At 45.5% G+C, this 17934-nt stretch overlaps 1 gene segment (V, D, J or C); it reads right to left on the reverse strand.

Annotated features, from left to right (window-relative positions):
• The window catches only part of LOC119037118 (T-cell receptor alpha chain constant-like), a 73520-nt gene extending 56360 nt beyond the window's left edge, over positions 1–17160 (reverse strand). Inside the window, 2 exon segments of the C gene segment in view lie at positions 8192–8348; positions 17116–17160. Of these exon segments, the coding sequence occupies positions 8192–8348; positions 17116–17160 (202 nt within the window).
• Between the last annotated feature and the right edge of the window lie 774 nt (positions 17161–17934).

Below are 17934 nucleotides of genomic sequence, written 5' to 3' on the forward strand. Positions count from 1 at the left end.
CCCAGGCACAGAGTGGGAATAGCACCACTTTCCTATTCGACCCAAAGAAAGCAGAAGAAAGAGACTTCGATATCTAAGGGCGCTGTAGCCAGCCTAGCTGGGAGGCTGTAATTTTCACTGTAAGAGCCTGAGCCATCCAAAGCCTCACTCTCCACCTTACATTTCTAATGCCGAAAAAAGAAAAAGCAAGATTCCTCTAGGTAACTGAGTGGTTAAGGCAGTTGGGAAATCCAGGCTTGGACGGGTTCCACCCTCCAGCTCTCGCTTTTTCAGTATATGCTTCCTTTTCCATTTCGGAAGGTTGTCTTTGGTTACAAAGAGAACGTATTAAAATTTTCCATAACTTTTAATTTTAGGAGCAAAAGATTTATTTGCCCCATGTTTTTCACATTGCTGTACTCTGTGCATATATATCCATTCTATCTATCTGTCTGCCTGTCTGTCTATCCATCACCTACCTATCTGTCTCTAAGACCTAGTTGTTTTCAACAGTTAATTCTGTGTCTCCCTCAAACGCAGATGTGCTGCTGTGTGGAGAAATGCCACTGAAACCCCTCCCCTGCCTGCCCTGTTTTCCAAGTTCAAACCTTCTTTTGAGATCAGTGCTTAGTCTCCCACTGAGTCAGCCCAACCCGGAATGTCAGCTTTTAGCACCTTTTCAAATACCTTTGACATCTGCAAAGAGAGACACAAATGGACTAGTTTTGCAAAATTATAATGTCTGGCATTCTGTCTGTCTGCCTCTCTGGATCTTCTAGTTTGCTTGTCTCCTTGAGAGCCTATGTCTTTAACATTTCTTCCAAACACGAACAGTATTCTGAGTTAAAATTATCATACGTGATAAAAATGAAGATGCAGTCATTCTGTCAGAATTCTCCTCACATGTCACATTATCACATAATGACAGCCACAAAAACAGAATTGCGAGTCATATTTTCTCGTTTTGAATTAAATATTCAAGACTGGAGTTTGCCCAGAAGCTCAGATATTTGGCTAACACCCATCTCTAACAGTTACGAGGAAGGACAGGCGGGTGCTCTCCTTTCTAAGTCTGCGTGGTCTAGTATGACCCCCAGAATTTTATACAGGCAACCTGGAAATTAAAGAACTGATTTCCTGACCAAATCTGAAATACTTACTGGGGGTAATAGTAAGTCTGGTTCCAGTCCCGAAGATTAATTTCTCGTTTCCATAGTTAGACACACAGTGTTCTAAGTCATTGCAAAAACCACTGCTCCAAACTCTCCAGACTCTACTACAAGCGCCCCCACCTCGTTTCTTGTGACCCCCCCCGAAATGCTTCTACAATGTCAAAGCCACCAGTGACCCCTTCGTGTTGCTTCCTGTTGGAACAACTGAGAGAAACAGGGATAAAAGGCTATATAATTAGGAGAGGCTTGACAGATGAGAACTGTTTTGATTTTTCTGCCAACTTTTTCTTCAGAGAGAACAAAAATCCTCTTTCTCCCTCCAGGTGCTGTCAGAATTCCCTCGGGCGCAGGCGAGAGTCTGGAATCCCCTGCCGTCTTTCTCCTCCTTTCGCCCCACCCCACATTCCCGTTCGCTCTGAAGGGCCTCCTGTCCCTTGTCTCGCCTTCTGGTTCATTTTTTCTCAGTCGTCCCTCCATTCTCTGCTACTGTGGCCTCTGCCACAAAGGGTCAGACGTCTCTGGTCAGAGCAGATGTGAGGTGTGAGCTAGGGGATGGCCGTGACTGCAGACAACATTGTGTTCCCCTCCTCCCAGGAATTTTCAGGCAGGAAAAGAGAAACCTGTCACAGCATCAATCACTCTAGGGGTAGGTAGGAGAAGCTCTTTGCTATATTTCAGATAAATTTATACAGAAAAGCAGAGAAATAGAATAAAAGACTTTTGATGATTTTTTCCCCTGGAGTTTAAAGGGTTTGCACAACACAATGGTGGTAGAGAATTTTCTTTGACTTACTTGGAATGACTGTCAAACTTGTCCCTCTCCCAAAATAGAGCTTCTGGTTACCGGTGCTACACTGTGATAGGAAGCTCAACAAAAACTGGGCAGAAGAGAGAGCCCATCTTACACTCCCTCCCCGACCCATGCACACACGCTGCCCGGAAGACGTGCAGACAGACTGCCTTTCCGCCCTGTGCCGATGCAGGAGCAAGGGCATTAGTGGAAGGAACTTGAGGGCTGAGAGCCACTGGGACCTTGTGTGGCTGGAGGGGCCGAGTCCTCCTGAGAGGGGGTTAGAGAGGGTGGAGGTGCTGCTTGTGCAGCTTGCTGTTTGATTAAAGGTATAGGCTCATTTGTTTTATTTCTGAGCATTTAAAAATTCTTTTCTTTTAAGATCTAATTTCTCTCCTGATGATCATATGATTCTGAAGTGCATTTTAATTAGGTGTCTTTATTACCTCTTTTCACTCTGGGAAGGATTTTATTTCTTTGTGAAATTCCTGGAATAACTCACTGTCTCCAGATTAATACAATATGAGGCTCTACTTGCTCCTCTCCGAGCTGCCTCACTTCCCCAACACCCCCATTATGCCGTGTTCATTGTCCATTCCGCCCCACGCCTGGTCCCCGCTGAGCAGAGACTGTGGTGAAAGAGGGGAGAGGAGGGCACAGGTTGGTGACTCGTTTTTCAAATCGCCACTTTCCAGTCCCAAGCTGTCTATGCTACCTTTTAAGGATCAGACCTCCCTTTGCATTCTTTGACCTTCTTTTCTGGTCAGAGCTAATATATCTTGATCCCTCAGCTTTGTGTGCTCACCCACACACCACCTCCACAGCCACTGCAGCCCCATACAGGCGACTATTAGCTTGTTCTCACTCCACATTTCGCAGGCGAAGTCACAGGGAGACTTACTTGGAATAATTGATAAGCTTGTTCCCTGCCCAAACGTCAACTTGTTGTAGTTGTCACACAGCCACCCAACCCTTTGCAATAACTGACAGGTGACTCTTAGAGATCTTAGACCCCAGTCTTTCTTGATGTCACTTCAAAGCACCTGAGACAGCTATGAGACGGGACCTGTAAGAGGGGAGCCAGCTTCCCAAGGATGATATGAGCCTTGCTGGGAGCGAGTACTCCTCCACTGTGGTGTCATTACAACTTCTGACATGCGGCGGGTTTTAAAAGCTTCGGTGAGCTCCCTGATCTCCTCCTCCCTCCTCTACTATTCCCCCATCCACACGACATCCCAATCTGCATTCCATTTCCACCTCCGAGCACTTGCTTGGTGACACCAGGTCCTCGGGCACCATTGACCCGCCTTCTCTGAGACAGCGTATGTTCACTGGCACGCTGTGATTAAGGAGCTGGAAATGCCAGGCTCTCAGAGGGTGAGATCTGGGCTCCCTGCTCCTTATTTCTGGTCAATATGTTGCTCTCGTTTGTCTGGCTAATGAAGAGCTGACCTTTCTAAGTGGATGCGTTTTTTTTTGCAATGACAACTGCCAGAGAGCTAACAACATAGCAGAGCTTTCAAGGCAGATTTGGCCTTTCCTTTGGCAAATTTCAGTCAAAGAGATCCCAGGCTCAAAAGTCAAGCTCTCAGCTTTGGCTCCCACATTACTGGGCTTGGAGAAACTCAACAAAATCTGGGCAACATTGGTCCAACCTGTCCCCTGCTCATTAGAAGCAGGCTTTCCTCTGATCGTAACAAGCCAACATTCAGCAGCACCGCACATTCTAGCTCCCCACCCACCTGGTGGGCACTGATGCTGCCGCTCAGTGGAGCAGATGGGCAGTGAGGTCAGACCGCCCCCTCCACACACACAGCATCGGGACTGTGCTGCCTGCCTGATGGACTCTGCTGGTACCGGGACTGGACTCTTTCTGCTTCAGCATGGGGGTAAAACCCTGCCCTCAATGGAGAGCGTAGGAAAAGAGTGCCCTGTGATCACTGTCGGAGCGATGGCACTTCTCTGGATACCTGCCTCTCCATCCCAGTCTAATGAAGCTGCAGTGAAAGATATATTCCTGCTTTTTAACTCCCTACCTCCTTCCTGCCTCTCATTTCTTTCATTTATCGCTTCTGAACACCCACAGGGCTCCAGACTCTCCTTGATCTATTTCCATCTGACTCCATTAGGATCCCTGCAAGAAAGAGCCAAAAGCCTAAAACGCAAAACGACATGGGGAGACACTGTGAGTTTGGGTCTTTCTGGCTGGTTTGGCTTCACGGTTAACCGCGTCCCCTTTCTGAATACCAGCTTCTCCGAGCTGTCAGCCTTCTTCCTGCAGCAGGGCATTTTACAACGACTGACAGGAGGAACTTCATGAATCTTAAAAAAAAAAAACCAGTCAGTTTCTCTCTCTTCCCGGCTGGGTGCAGCCGCAAATACACTAAAGCCAAATCTTTCTATCTGCTCTAATTATCAGCAAGGATACAAGTCACCACGAGGAGAAAGGTATTAAGCCTTCTATCTGAAACTCTTTGGAATGAATTGTAATCTCTTGCCTGGTGGTTTAAGAGCTGGAAATGAACACAGTGGATGCGTATTTCTTTCCACCTTTTCCTCCTGTCTCTCTTTCTTTGTGTCTACAGGTGCAGCAGGAGACAGGCAGGGAACATAGAGGGATTTGAAATAAGACCTCAGATTCCCATTCAGTTTTCATCTTCTCCCTCTCCACTTTCATTTAAAACCCATTCTGAACCGAATGCCACCTACCTATTCAAACTCTGCTCTCAATTATCCCTCTCCACTGTGGATACCGGCGGAAATGGCCTCAGCTGGGCCAGGATTGATATAAGGAAGAACTTTCTGATAGAAAATGATACTAAATGTTAGAATGGGTTACTCAGGGAAGTAGGTTATAAAGGTGACCTCCCACCTCTAAAGTTGGCCATCATCTCCAGAGAAGGCAGAGAAAACAGCAAAGATTCTTTTCTGTCTTTTCAGGGTCAAGGTCAGCTTTACTTAAAAGCAGGAGGATAGGCTTAATGGTCCAGGGTCCAAAAGGGAATTACTAATATTGAGATGAGAGAAGGGACAGAATCTTGGAGGCTATTAGTTAATCTCAAGCAAAAGCTAGTTCCCAGACAACATACATTTCTTTCAAACCTGATGCCGGGGCAAAATTCCAGAATTTCCAGTATGCTACTATACTTACTTGGATGGACAGTCAAGATGGTCCCCTGTCCAAATGTCAGCTTTCCATAGCCGCTACCAGAGTTAACACTGTAACAGAGGCCTTTACAAGAACCCCAGGGGACTGCCGAGGCTCAGAGGCACCTTCCTCTTTCCTTCGGGGGAGCAGAAACTCACCCAAAGGGATCTGGATTTGTGAGGATGAGTTTCTTCCCACTGGAGGTGGGAGGACCAGCTCCATGCCTGGTCCTAGAACACTGGCCTGCTGTACCGGCTGCCTGCCACCTCTCCCCTCTTCCTCAGTTTTCCACCTGAGGCTTACACGTTTCTCACATTCAGCAACTCTTTCTAAAGGTCTCATTTCCATTTTACAGCATCACTTTCAGGACAATTTCTCTGATCGGTTTTCAAGTCATGTCCTCCCTCCCTTTGAGGAGTCACGCATTTCTGATGACAATGAATTGATTACAAGAAGACAGGAGGAGAGTGTTCAGCTTTTAGTGAGGCTGACTAGAATTGGATGTGGTTTAGGCTCCGACCTCATGAAACACTGTCTCCAGAGCTTCGCTTCATGCTCCGGCATAAGAAGTGAAAAGGACGGGCACATTTGACGCAGCCTTTTTTTTTTCACAGAGCAGCTTCTCTATCACTTTTGAGCTTGGTGAAATGTTAGTGGTATTTCACAGAAAGTTTACACTTGAACTCTGTTATGGTGATGAGCTCCCCTGGGCTGTTCTGGGTTTAGCAAAGAAAGACCTGTGTCTTGGGAAGCCTCTCAATCCCAGGCAAACTGGGACAGCTGGTCACTACAGCCTCAGGAGAGGTGTTCTGACCTCACAGAGCAGCCACAGTGGTAGAGTTAAGTGAAGCCTCTGATAGACGTAGGTCTCTGCTTGTTTACTTGGGGTTGCTGTAAATTTCACCCTTGGACCAAACACAGCTTCCCTTGCTGACAGTCACAACCACAGGAAGGCTGAGGCTCTCCCGGTCCAGGGCTGGGTCTGGTGGATGCCACAAAAGGTGTAAGAAGCAAAACTGAGGCAGTCTCATTATTGGCACAATGGTGATCAAACCATATCCCCAAAGATATGAAAACCAAATATTTGGCTCTTTAGTTATATTCAACTTTTAAGCTCTTCATCTGTGTTGACTGAATTTGTGCTAGTGTCTCTAGTCACCTCTTTAAGTAACCACTTATCAGCAAACGGTCAAAGCTTTAACCTGCTTATCAACATGAAAAGGGTGAGAGAAAAAGGCTATTATTTAGCATCAAAGACATGCCTATCTGCTTTAAGCACGGCAGTCAGGGATTCAAGTGACTCTTCCCTATTTTACAACGTCACAGTTTAAAGAGTTCCTTACACCCTAATCAGGACCCAGGTAAACTCAGATGTCTGCCCTTAGCAGAAACCCTCGGACAGCACCACTGAATTGCTGTGGCTATAATCTCCGTGTTCTGCTGGTTGAGGGAAGACAGATTTTAATCATGGGTCCCTTGGACTCCAGCCTTGCCTTGTAGGCCCTGCATATAAAGGGTCCATTGCATGGAAAATCTGGCATACAATTACTGTTCAGAGCTTTGGAAAGTTGCTTGCCCTGCAAAGATATTTCCTTTGCATGATTAGGCTGTCACACTCTCTGCCCTCTTGTCCACACTCTAAAGTGTCGAGGCCGACCAAGTACTGAGAGGGGCTCCTGGCTTCTCTGTGCATTCTGGCGTGTTTCTAGCAAGACACCAAAGACAAAACCTCCTGTATAGTCAGTCTCTAGCCTACGCTGCCCACCCTCTGAAAAGCAACGTCCTGTCCTTGAATCTCCAGGATGTTCATATGCATTCCCTTGAAGCTTTAATTAGATAGAACCTCAGAGACTGCTGAATGCAGGGGATTTAACAATGTTATGTATTATTCATTGTTTCTGTTGTTGCAGACGTGCGCTGGTTTTGTCCCCTGCTGAGCAAGGCACTTGTGAGCATGACAACTTCATGACTAACCACACTGCGTGTTTGTCAGGCAGGGCCTATCCCAGAACATTCCCAAGTCTGCTACCAGGCTGCATTAACTCCTTCAGTGCCACCTGCACTGCATCACCCCCCTGCACTCTTCAAGAACCCTGGGCTGTGTTTTGCAACATGCCTTTCCCGGTGCTTCATCCTCTCCTAATCACAGAAGGCAGATCTGAATCAAAGAAACACTGCAACAGGGGCACTTAGCTCCTGTCTAACAGACGGAAGTCCTTCAACAGGTTTTCCTCATGTCCGCTTTACCCAAATTATATAACTAGTCAGTCTTCCCAGCATTATTTATAAGTACCACTTCCAGAAACCTATCAGAAACAGATTTTCTAGAAGTGTCAATAGCAATTTTATAGCATTTTAAACTTTTCCAAGTACTGACACACATCATCACCATTACAGAAGGTGGGTGTGTATTTGAAGGAGATGGTGTACTTCTATTCTCACAGCTCAGAAGACAAATGACTTTTTTTCTTTTCTCCGCAGTGGAACTAAGTGAACTAGAGGCTCAATCAATGATTTTGGTAACCGAGGTAAAAGTTGGGTTAAATGTTTTGCCTGAATTAACCAGACAGTTTCACCCATGGATATCTCAGTTACTGGACTGGGGATTGAGAACAGTTCCTTTAAGAGAGATGACATGAAGGGAAAAGAAGACAAAAATCTGTCTGCAGAACTTCCAGCATTTGTTAATAAAATTGCAGGGTCCCATTATTTTAGAGATAAATTTAGGGGGAGTTTTAGTATCTGCGTCAGGAAGATTTATTTTTGGCCTGAATTTGCATAGTCACAATGCGCCAATTTCCTCTCTATCTTTTTGGCAAACATTTCCTGGCTTCAGCTGAATCCCTCAGGATCCGGGATTCAGTTTTGCTCCCTGTACCAGTAATTTTGTTTAAGATGGATGATAAGAATGTTTTTGGCTGAAGGGAATTTAGTCTGCGTACATTGGAATTCTCATCTCTGTGACCGGGGCCATGTTTTCCCAACACAGAATTAGATTCAGAAATGAACCTGGGATGTTTGAGGAGGGGCGGGGGCAGTTACTAATTTAAATTAGAAGAAAGAAGTGCTTCACTCCCACCCTGTTCACCCCTTCAAACTTACCTGGATTCACAGTTAAGAGAGTTCCTTTGCCGAATGTTAGTCTGTAGTTGCTGCCTCCACTATTCTCACAGTCAGCAGGGGCTTTACAAAAACAGGCACAGGAGCTGCTCTTCACTGGAGGGCCTCTGGGGTCAATACGGTCTTGATCTGCACTAAACTACAGGTTATTTGATAACAAAGAAGCCCCAAGGCGGCCGCTGTGGGTAGGAGCAGGGCCTCCAGAAGGCGATGGAGCCCTGGTAAATGTACCCATCATTTATTTTTAAAAATTTTATTGTTTTTCTTCTTTTCATGTCTAAGTTGCCACCTTAGTCTCAGTAACCCATCTCTTTTTCTTCTTCCCTCATTGTCTACCCCTGCCTGGCCCTCACACAGCTTTCTATTTTATTGTACTTTGGGGCTGTTTCTCTCCTTTTCAGTGAAATTGCTTGCATTGACTCACTAGATTCTGGTCGTCTGGAAAGTGATTGCAGGAGAGTGAGGGAGCGTTTACAGGGACAAGCTCGAAGGGAGAGGTTGGAGGGCCTTTTGACTTTCCCAGTCCGCCTGGAAAGGAAAAGGCTGGAGGGAGCCCACGTGGCTCCTTTCATACTCACTGGGGTTGACGGTCAGCTGGGTTCCTTGCCCGAATACCAGCTTCTGGCCAGTACTCCCTGAGTTACACCACAGCAAACAGCTTTACACAAACCCCCAGGGGCCCCGCTCCCTTCTCTCCCCCTTGAGGAGGAAGCCTGTTTTGCTCCCTGAGTGCCTGACTGCTGTGGACAATGGCCTGAATCCCACAAGCCAGGCAGGCTCAGGACAGAGCCTCCTTGAATGTTTTCTCCTGGACAAAGCCTCCTTTAGTCTCCTTGGGAGACCTGGGCCAGATTTTTAACCTCTTTGCCAGCCCAATGTTTAACATCTTTATTTCATGTCATAGAATTCTAACATTAAAAAAAAATCTTTCTTGCAGTCTTTTCAGAACTCCCCCTAAAAACAGCTGGGTGTAAAGAACGTTTACATTCAGAATACGCCAGTTCTCCTGAGTGAAGAAGGTAAGCTGGCTTCCTCCATACCATTTCTGGTACGAATGCTAGGGTCTGCTCGTCTAGGACTTAATTCATCCGGCTAAAACCTTCTTGTCCCTGAACAACTACTTGGACTTACTTTTGTGCTCATTCCTTCCCTCCAACCAGGATATTGCCAGCTCTGGTTACCAACGGGGAGCCCTCTTCCCTACAATGCCACTTCCAGGAGAAACCCACCCACATACATGACTTTCAGTCTGAAAACAGACAGTTTCTTTCCTCTGCTCAGGAAAATGTGATTAAAAGACAATTTCTAATTTTGCAAAGTGAAGAGAATTAGGAGAAAATATGATTGTCTCTGTTCTTCTTCTCCCTCCTCCCCACTCCTCTCAAATAGTTTTAAACTATTTATAGAACATCCCTTTTAGGATTAGAGAAATGTAGCAAGTTTCTAATCTCTTTATCTTTTTTCTTGCTATTTACCCAGTCATATATTTACAATCTAAATTTATGTTTCATTTCCATTTGTAGGAGATACTCATGCACTTTTTATATTACCTCCAGAACACTGTGCGTAATGATAAACTCTCTTGAAATAAACCAAATCAAAGGGTGTTTTGGGGGCTGGAAGTTGACATTTCTGTCTTCCTAAGACAGGACTGGGGTGAACAAGTTATTGTTACTCTTCCAGGCAAGGCCGAGATAGGGGCAGTCCAGCCAACTGAGCAACTAGACTTGCGGGGTTGATATGCTCATGTCTAAATAACTGTCTCCTGAGCATTGCTCCTTGGGATTCATTTGGATTTCTTTTTTAATCTAGTTCCAAAATGTCATCTTCCCATCTCTTTTGCTCTTAGACTCTCTCTGACAGGCAAAGCTTAAGGTAAATCTTGTGGATGTTTTTTTGAATCTCCACCAATATTTCATCTCTGTACACATCACAAATAAAGGAACCGAAAGAAGAATGAATATAACCCCTTTGGGAGAAAGTTTATAACAGTTCTCTGGGAGAGATGAGAATAATAAATAAAAATGGAATGGCATGTGCTTTTCCTGATTATCATTTCTAATGTCTGGAGGACCCTAAATATCCAACCCAATCTAGAAACACGGCAGCTGACCCGCCTCCTCTTTAGACTCTAGTTAAAACTGGACACACAGGTCAGCCTGGGCGTGCTTTTTAAAATCTTATGCTGTTTCAGGCATAAAGGGCTCTAGGGAGGTCACCCGAAGCTAACATAATACTCGCTGGGGCACCCTGATTCTAACCTTTTGAATATGGATAATAATTTGACCATGAAAGTAGAAGGTTTACTTTGAAGTACACATTGGGTAGTTGTTATCACATGGACTTGTAAAGAAAAGTTGAACTCCAAACAGTTTTACAGAACGAACTTCCATTGTAGTAAATAGACTCCCTCATGAGCAAAATATCAGCTACCTTCAAGTTACTGGTAATTGAAAGAGGTTTGTTTTGAGAATGGTGGGCAGCGCTCAACGTATCTTTCTGGATATTGCAAGGCAGAGAGAAGGGCTGTCCTTGCATTTGGGTTGGGGAATCCTCTCATACTCCCAAGCTTAGTTGCTACTTTTCCACTGAGGGGCACAGAAATGAGTGGGTATTAAAAGGGGTTTCTCTCCTGCAGAGCTTAGTGAGGGAAAGGATAAAAGTATCTCAACCAGAAACACAATGGGTAACAGTGCCATGGGGTGTGTTTTCAGAAGTTTGTGGTCTATCTATTATGAATGTTGGCTTTTAATCCGACCCTTTCCCTAAATGTCAGCTTGTTATTAATGTCAGCCCCAGAAAATCTTACATGGCTTTCTCCAGCTAGTTTGGCTCCAAGATTTTGAGTGTTATGGGGATTAGGCAGTATTTTTTCCTAACTGATCTGACATGGAGGCCTCGGGAAGATGAGGTAGAGGACACAGAGTGGTGGTTCAGTTGTCCACCTCAGAAGGCCGCATCTCAGTGTCTCCTTTTGGATCGGGTTGCATTGTGCATCCCCTGCCATCGCTGTGTCTTTTAGTTTAATCTGTCCTATCTACCCCCTCTTTTTTTCTAAATGCTTTCTTCCCCTACACACTAAAAGTTCTACGCAGATTCTTTGGCAGACTCACATCTCCAAGAATAACGAAAAGAAACTTTACGTTTCCAAGTGCTTAAAGGTGTTGAAGAAGCAGCTGTGAAGAGCCTCCAGTCAGAAGCTGCCCTCATTATTGCTCTCACAGAAAGACATATGGCACCAAGACCCCACGGATGCTAACAACGGCGTGAGAAATTCAGTGATCTCACAGGGAGTTTCTACGAAGGGTGGCTTATGTTTAGAGACAAGTGATCTTGTTTAACACATACCTGGTCTAATACTCAGCATTGTTCCTTTTCCAAATATCAGCTTATTACCAGCTCCGGTATCACACAATGATACGAGACTCTACAAAAACCCAGTTGCCCAGCTCCCCTTGCTATCTAACGAAATGTGTGCATAAAACCAGCTCTTCCTAATGAGGGTCTGGTGGTAGAGTTCAGGGGCCACCGGGGCCCCTCCTTTTTCCTTGCACTCTGTCACTTCACTGGGAATGCGATGACGTCTCCCCCCAGCACACCTGTTTTAGTGAAGCAGGAGTCAGAATTACCTCCTCTTTTTACTGAGGAAGAAAATAGAGGCTCAGAACGATTTTTCTTAGTCCCATGGAAAAAGAATCTCATCAATTATAATAACAAAGTAGGCTTCCTAACAGTCTGACTCCTTGGTTCAATGCTCCACTAGTACCGCCATTCTCGTCCATTAGATAAAATAGCACCTGAGGGGAAACAGCAGTGTCCTGCACGGGGTGGGTGCACATCAGCTGTGGTTCGAACTGGAGTCTGTAGATGGGCTGCTGTGGTTTGGACTCCGGTTATAAAGCAGAATGGAAAATTTAGGAATCAGTCTTTCAGAGAGAAATGTGGAAGCATTAGTTACTCAAACTTACGTGGGTTTACTGTCAGTTTCGTTCCCTTTCCAAAGGAGACTTTTTCAGATCCTCCCTGGGTTACACCCTCACACACTGCTTTACAAATACTGCCATGGCCCTTCCAACCAGGCGCTGGGAGCCACAGCTCCTGCCCGCCCAGTAGGGGGAGCACTAAGCCCAACACACAGCACCCTGTGATGGTACAATTGCATGGTTATTCCTGAAAAGAGAGCAACTATGGAAAAATGTAATCAATCATTACCCAATGGCCAGTTGTTAATGAATTAACCAACCTAGCTGTTTGGCAGTTGCAGTTAATTTGAAATAGCTCAGCCTTTGGAGTCAGGGCAAGTCCTTTAACTTGCTAGACCTCAGTTTCTCTATCTGTCAAGTGAAGAGAGTGGTAACTGCTTGGGGATGTTGCTGTAAGGATCAGGATGAGAGCACATTTCTTTAGGAATTATTTTTGCAACTTAGGAGACCAGACCATCAGTGACCCCCCCTTCCCCCCAATAAAATCCCTCCAAAATAAACATTAAACTTGGAATCTGAAGGCCAAGAATTAAATTATAGGTCCTCTTTTTTTCTGCATCAGTTTGAGAGAAGTGCTTCTATACAAACATCAAAAGTTTTCTTCTCTAAAATGAGGATAACAACAGCACTTAACCCTTGGAGCTGGTACGAGGATTGAATAGGATAATGGGTAGAAAGTAGGCAGCACATTGCCTAGTATAGAGTAAGCAATTCATAAATCATCATTATTTTCCTCCCGAGAATCCAAACACACTATCCACATTCTTTTTTCACATTGACCTAAAAATCTCTAAGGCTCTGGGTCTCTATAAGGCTCTTCCTTTAACTGATGCACCAGGAGGGATTTGAGGGTCACAGAAGAGGCTGCAAGCAGTTTGATGAGGGGGTTAAGTGATTTTGTGGGAGTTTAGTGAAAGCTGCAGTCAGCGGCATGGGTGCACCTCCACAACTGACAGCTTTGGTGGAAAGGACACCTTCAGTCAGGCAGAACTTGAATATTAGCAGATACGGGTCGAGATGCCACGTCTCCATTAGTTGGGGTTAAAAGGATCTCAGATCACATTCAAGAAAGGGTTTAATGCACTCGTCCACTTACCAAGATTCACTGTGAGCTGAGTTCCTTTCCCAAATGTCATCTTAGAAACACCAGCTTGTTGAACACCATGCTGAGGGGCTTTGCAAAAACCTATGGCGTCAACTTAATGAATCAAGCTTTTCAGAGGTTCTGAAGAACTAACATTTTTCTTCAACCTCCAATCCCTGAATATAAGATAAGTGGTGGTGTCTTTCTTTCTGGTAACCCAGAGCTTTCAGGGCTGAGAGGCATGTCCAAGAGATGAGATTGTCACTATAAGATGCCAGCAGGCTCAGCAAGCCAATTCTGTATGCATATTCTGCATGCGGTCCAAAGCATTTGCACAGCTGATGCAATCTATCATAGAATATGAACTCCCACTGGGAAAGAAATTAGCTCTGCACAATTTATAGGTAGTGATTGATGGTCATAGCCATTGTCCGAAGACAAGACCAGCATTTTCATTTTGGCTTTTACCATCCCTGCCTCAGTCTGCAGATGGCTGTCCCTTTTCTCTAACATCGAGTTCTGCCATTATCCCCACTTCCGCTAGATTGTTCTCCCCAACAGGCCTGCGGTAATTTTTATCTCCCTTTAGAACACTAGGGTTCTGTTTTGAGATCACTGAGTTTTAGATAGAGAATGTGTGGGGTACAAATGAACCTGCCAAGGATCACGATGTTTTCTCTCCTTTGGGTCTGGCCTCGTCAGAGCTATGAGTGGTTTTGGCTTTGCCTGGGACTCGACTCAGATGTGTGACATTGAGCAAGTTCATAAGCCTCTCTGAATTTTACTGCCTTCATTTGCAAAATTAAATTGGTGAGTTAGGTGTTCTTTAAAGACTTTACGAGCTGTAAGTCTTTGACTTGATTCTCTGAATCTAATTTATCTAAAAATGCTGTGTGAATGTTTTTCCTAGGGTGCCCACTCCTCCCCATTTCCTAAATAGAATAAAACAGGCACATGAAAGAAAGGCAGGTCTCTACTTATCACATAGGGAAATAGAGTTTCCAAGCCTATCAGCTACCTTCACATCTGATCCTTTTAGAAGTTTGAAGCCAGAATTTTGGAACGAAATCCTCACAGTGAAGTGTTCTTTCTTTGGAGCTTCCAGCAAATTAAAAACCCAAACCAAACGAACCAGCACCTCTGGTTTAAAGCTAGTACTTACTAAATTTCACTCTCACTTGAGTCCCGGTTCCAAATGTAAGTTTCCTGTTTCCTTCCTTCCCACAGAGGCTGATGCCTTTACATAAACTACAGACTTTTGCATACCCACAGGAAAGTGGTTTGATCTTTACTGTCTTTTCCCACTGGATAAGGGAATTCATCACCTAGCCAGGAGTTTCAGCTCCCCCACGGCCAGGGCTCAGTTGTGGAGGGGGTTCTGCTGACAAGACGTCGGAATGGAGGTACTCACCCAGGCTTACAATTAACTGAGTCCCCTTCCCGAAGATGGGTTTCTCAGTGCCCTTCACACAGTGCCTGGGCCCTTTACTAAAAGTCCCTCTCAGCACTGAGCTGTGACTTCCTCTCCTCAGACCACACACAGCCTGTCTCTAGAGTGATTAAGAGCACAATAGGGGCCAGCTTTGTGAGCAAGGTCACTTAGGGTGTCCCTCTTTACTGATGCAGCCTGGGACTCAGACCATGAGGACAGAGGACCAACCATGTTGGGGTGGCCCAAAGCGCTTCTCTGGCTTCACAGGCAGCTGAGACCCCCACACCCCTGAACAGGCCATTTCTTGCTGCTCACCCTGTCGTGCAGATCTGTAACAACCATAATGCCTGGTGGTTCGCCGCTGGTTCTGCCCTGCAGCCAGGAAGGCCACCCCTGTGGGCACCAAGCACGTGAGCGACGCCAGGCCCCTCTTTTTCGTTATTGGAAAGACTGAAGACGCTACTTTCCCATATGGACTGCTGGGAGCCCGATTTCAGAAATGTGCGAGTCTTGAAAAGCTTTCCCCTGAGCTTTGCAGATCAGCTCAAGAAAACTTAAAATTGGGAAGATAAAACTGCCCACAAAATAACAAAATACATGCTGAAGCCAATCACAAAGTAACAGTTTTGATTACCTGGTGTTTTAGACTATCCGTGCATTGTGTACATCTTGCTCCCCTGAAGCCAAGCTTCTGACTCAGGGCCACAGTTAACCGTGCCTGGGGCTCGGAGGTAAACCTGTTCTCGTGCACCCAGTCTCTGGCCCACCGACAAACCTCTCTTCCATGAGGGCAATGGCCACATCTCCTCAGAAACCAGCCAGAGGATCCCTGGGAAAAACTGCAGGCCCTTAATAAATATTTGTTAAATTGAGTGCATTAAACATTCATCTTGTATTCCTGTTCCTTGAGGAACACTTGAATATCCCTGTGATAATGTTCAGATGGAAAAAAATTAATTCCTCCAGGTATTACTTGCTGAATTTCATGATTCTTCTAGTCAAGACTCCGATGTCAGTTTTGTATTAACCCTGTTCCCACAGGGGTGAGCACCTTTACAAAAACCAGGCGAGTCAGCATGGCTGGAAGGGATGTGGTATCGACCTTGTTCTCCTCCCTCACGATGCTGAGAGACCCCTCTGTCCCCCACAGGTGCCCACCTCGCCCGGGAAAGGTCTGCCCTTTTCCCTTCTTTCAGAGCAGAAACAGGATGGGAGCAGAAAAGACTTCAGGATGAAGATGATAAATAAGATATCAAATGTTATCACACTATGCAGAACCTTCTTCTTTTTTTTGGCCAAATTGATGTTTTTACCAAAGGCTGTTTTCAGCACACTCTCTCTCCCAGATGCAATAATAACTGGATTCCAAGTCGGCATCTGGGCTTGAACCTCCAGGCTCTGGTGAGCCACACATATTGAATCAAGAAATTACGCTAACCCCCAATGAAGAAGCGTGTTTTGCTTTTCCGCCTTGCTGGGCAATGAGTTCAAGCAACATGCACAGGGAAATAGAAACTAATAACTCTCTCAGATCATATCTGTAGCCTTGTACGTTAGCATCCTAGAATGCGCAACCTTAAAGGGAACTTTGCAACTGTGTGGGCCCATGCCCTCATTTTGAAGACGAGGAAGCTGAAGCCCTGAGGGGTAAATTTGCTCCAGGTTATGTAGGTAGGTAGAGGCAGACCTGGGGCTAGAACTCAGAATACCTGAGTCCCAGTCCTGTTTTCTGCTGCTCCCTTCATGGGACTCAGGACAACAAAGACCTGGCCTGGGTATCCCCAGTCTTAGAGGGTCTGCTGAGCAACCCAAGTCTGATAATCCCTGTTAAACAGTGGGTGCGCCATTCAAGGGAGGTGTTTGGTGTTCGCATATATGTTTATGATTTTAGAGAGAGATACACAGCATCTTAATTAATTTCTAATACTTTATTTCTTAGGCTGCAGCCAACAGCGATTGATAGTGGGGGAAATGACTCACAAAAATCCCCGGAAAGACAAGGAAAAGGTATTTAAACATGTGCCCTTTACCGAAAGGATAGCCCAACAGGGACTTGGCTCTGACTCTTCTTTCTCTGCGGGACTCATTACAGGGATGACGCCTAGAGCAGGGATGGCAAATGCCAGATGGTGTGGTGTTGCCTGCTGCTCCTGCTCCCACACAGATATTGCTAATAGACACATCATTCTTCACCTCTGAGTCTAGAGTTGGCCTCACAGTTCTTCTTAACAGTGTGCTCCAGAGAGCCACGACAAAAGGCTAGCCCTTGGTAATTGAAATGTAACCTGCTTGTCCTCCCTGCCCTGAGGAATAATTGGAGAGAAAACCCTACAGAAGGCTTGATAAATCTGGTTGGCAAAAGTCAGGCCAAGTCCCACACTGCCCAATCACGGGAAGTATCACTGACCTGGTTGGACCACAGGTGCTCCAGAGGTGGTGGCGGCAACGCCATGGAGTGTCCTGTCTTCTTCACTGCTTTCCGTCAAACGCTGGCTCTGTAGAGGACATTGGGAGACAAAACCTGGCAGGGTTCCTCATTCTTGTTCTTGCCCATAGGACCTTCAGCAGGATCTTTCCTCAAAACAGGTCCTGGGGATTGAGTACGACTTCTGGATCTCGACCCCTGTCCAGCATGTTTCCTGTTACCCATCAGCCCAGGTCTGTGCTGGGGTCTCAGAATGGAATGTGGTACAGGAAAAAGGGGTGCAGAAACCCTTTCTCTAGGCCCCTCATTCCCAGGACCACACATTCAGATGTTTTTAAGCTTTTCCTTTGCAATTACACTTCTATTCTTTCACTAAAAAGAGATGCACTTGTTCATATCCATCCAAAGAAATCTCCCTATGTCCATTGTTATTGCATGAAGCATTTTGTTGACAGGAAAATGTCCATCTACCCTTTTAGGGTGCTGTCTCATGTTCTCAAAGACAGTCCTCTTCCAGTGACTGGGGAGAATGAACCCTTCGGGCTGACCGAGCAGCAGCTGCCGGTCTCAGAGTTGAAAGGGAAATGGGAACAGAAGCAGCAGCTTTGTTTGTCTTAAGTTGTGAATGAAGAATATTTTCTTCCCCTGACCTATTTTCTGTCAACATCCAGAATGACTTATTTATGGAGATGGGCTAAGTAGAGCAGTAGAGGGCGCTGCAAGGTCAAAAACAAATCTGCCCACTTCAGAGGAAACTGGGAGAAAAGTCCCTTTCATGGTAATAGTAGTGATCAAGATCCA

Source organism: Artibeus jamaicensis, unplaced genomic scaffold, assembly GCF_021234435.1.
Source record: "Artibeus jamaicensis isolate MK-2021 breed Jamaican fruit bat unplaced genomic scaffold, CSHL_Jam_final contig_887, whole genome shotgun sequence".
In the NCBI taxonomy this organism is placed as follows: domain Eukaryota; kingdom Metazoa; phylum Chordata; class Mammalia; order Chiroptera; family Phyllostomidae; genus Artibeus; species Artibeus jamaicensis.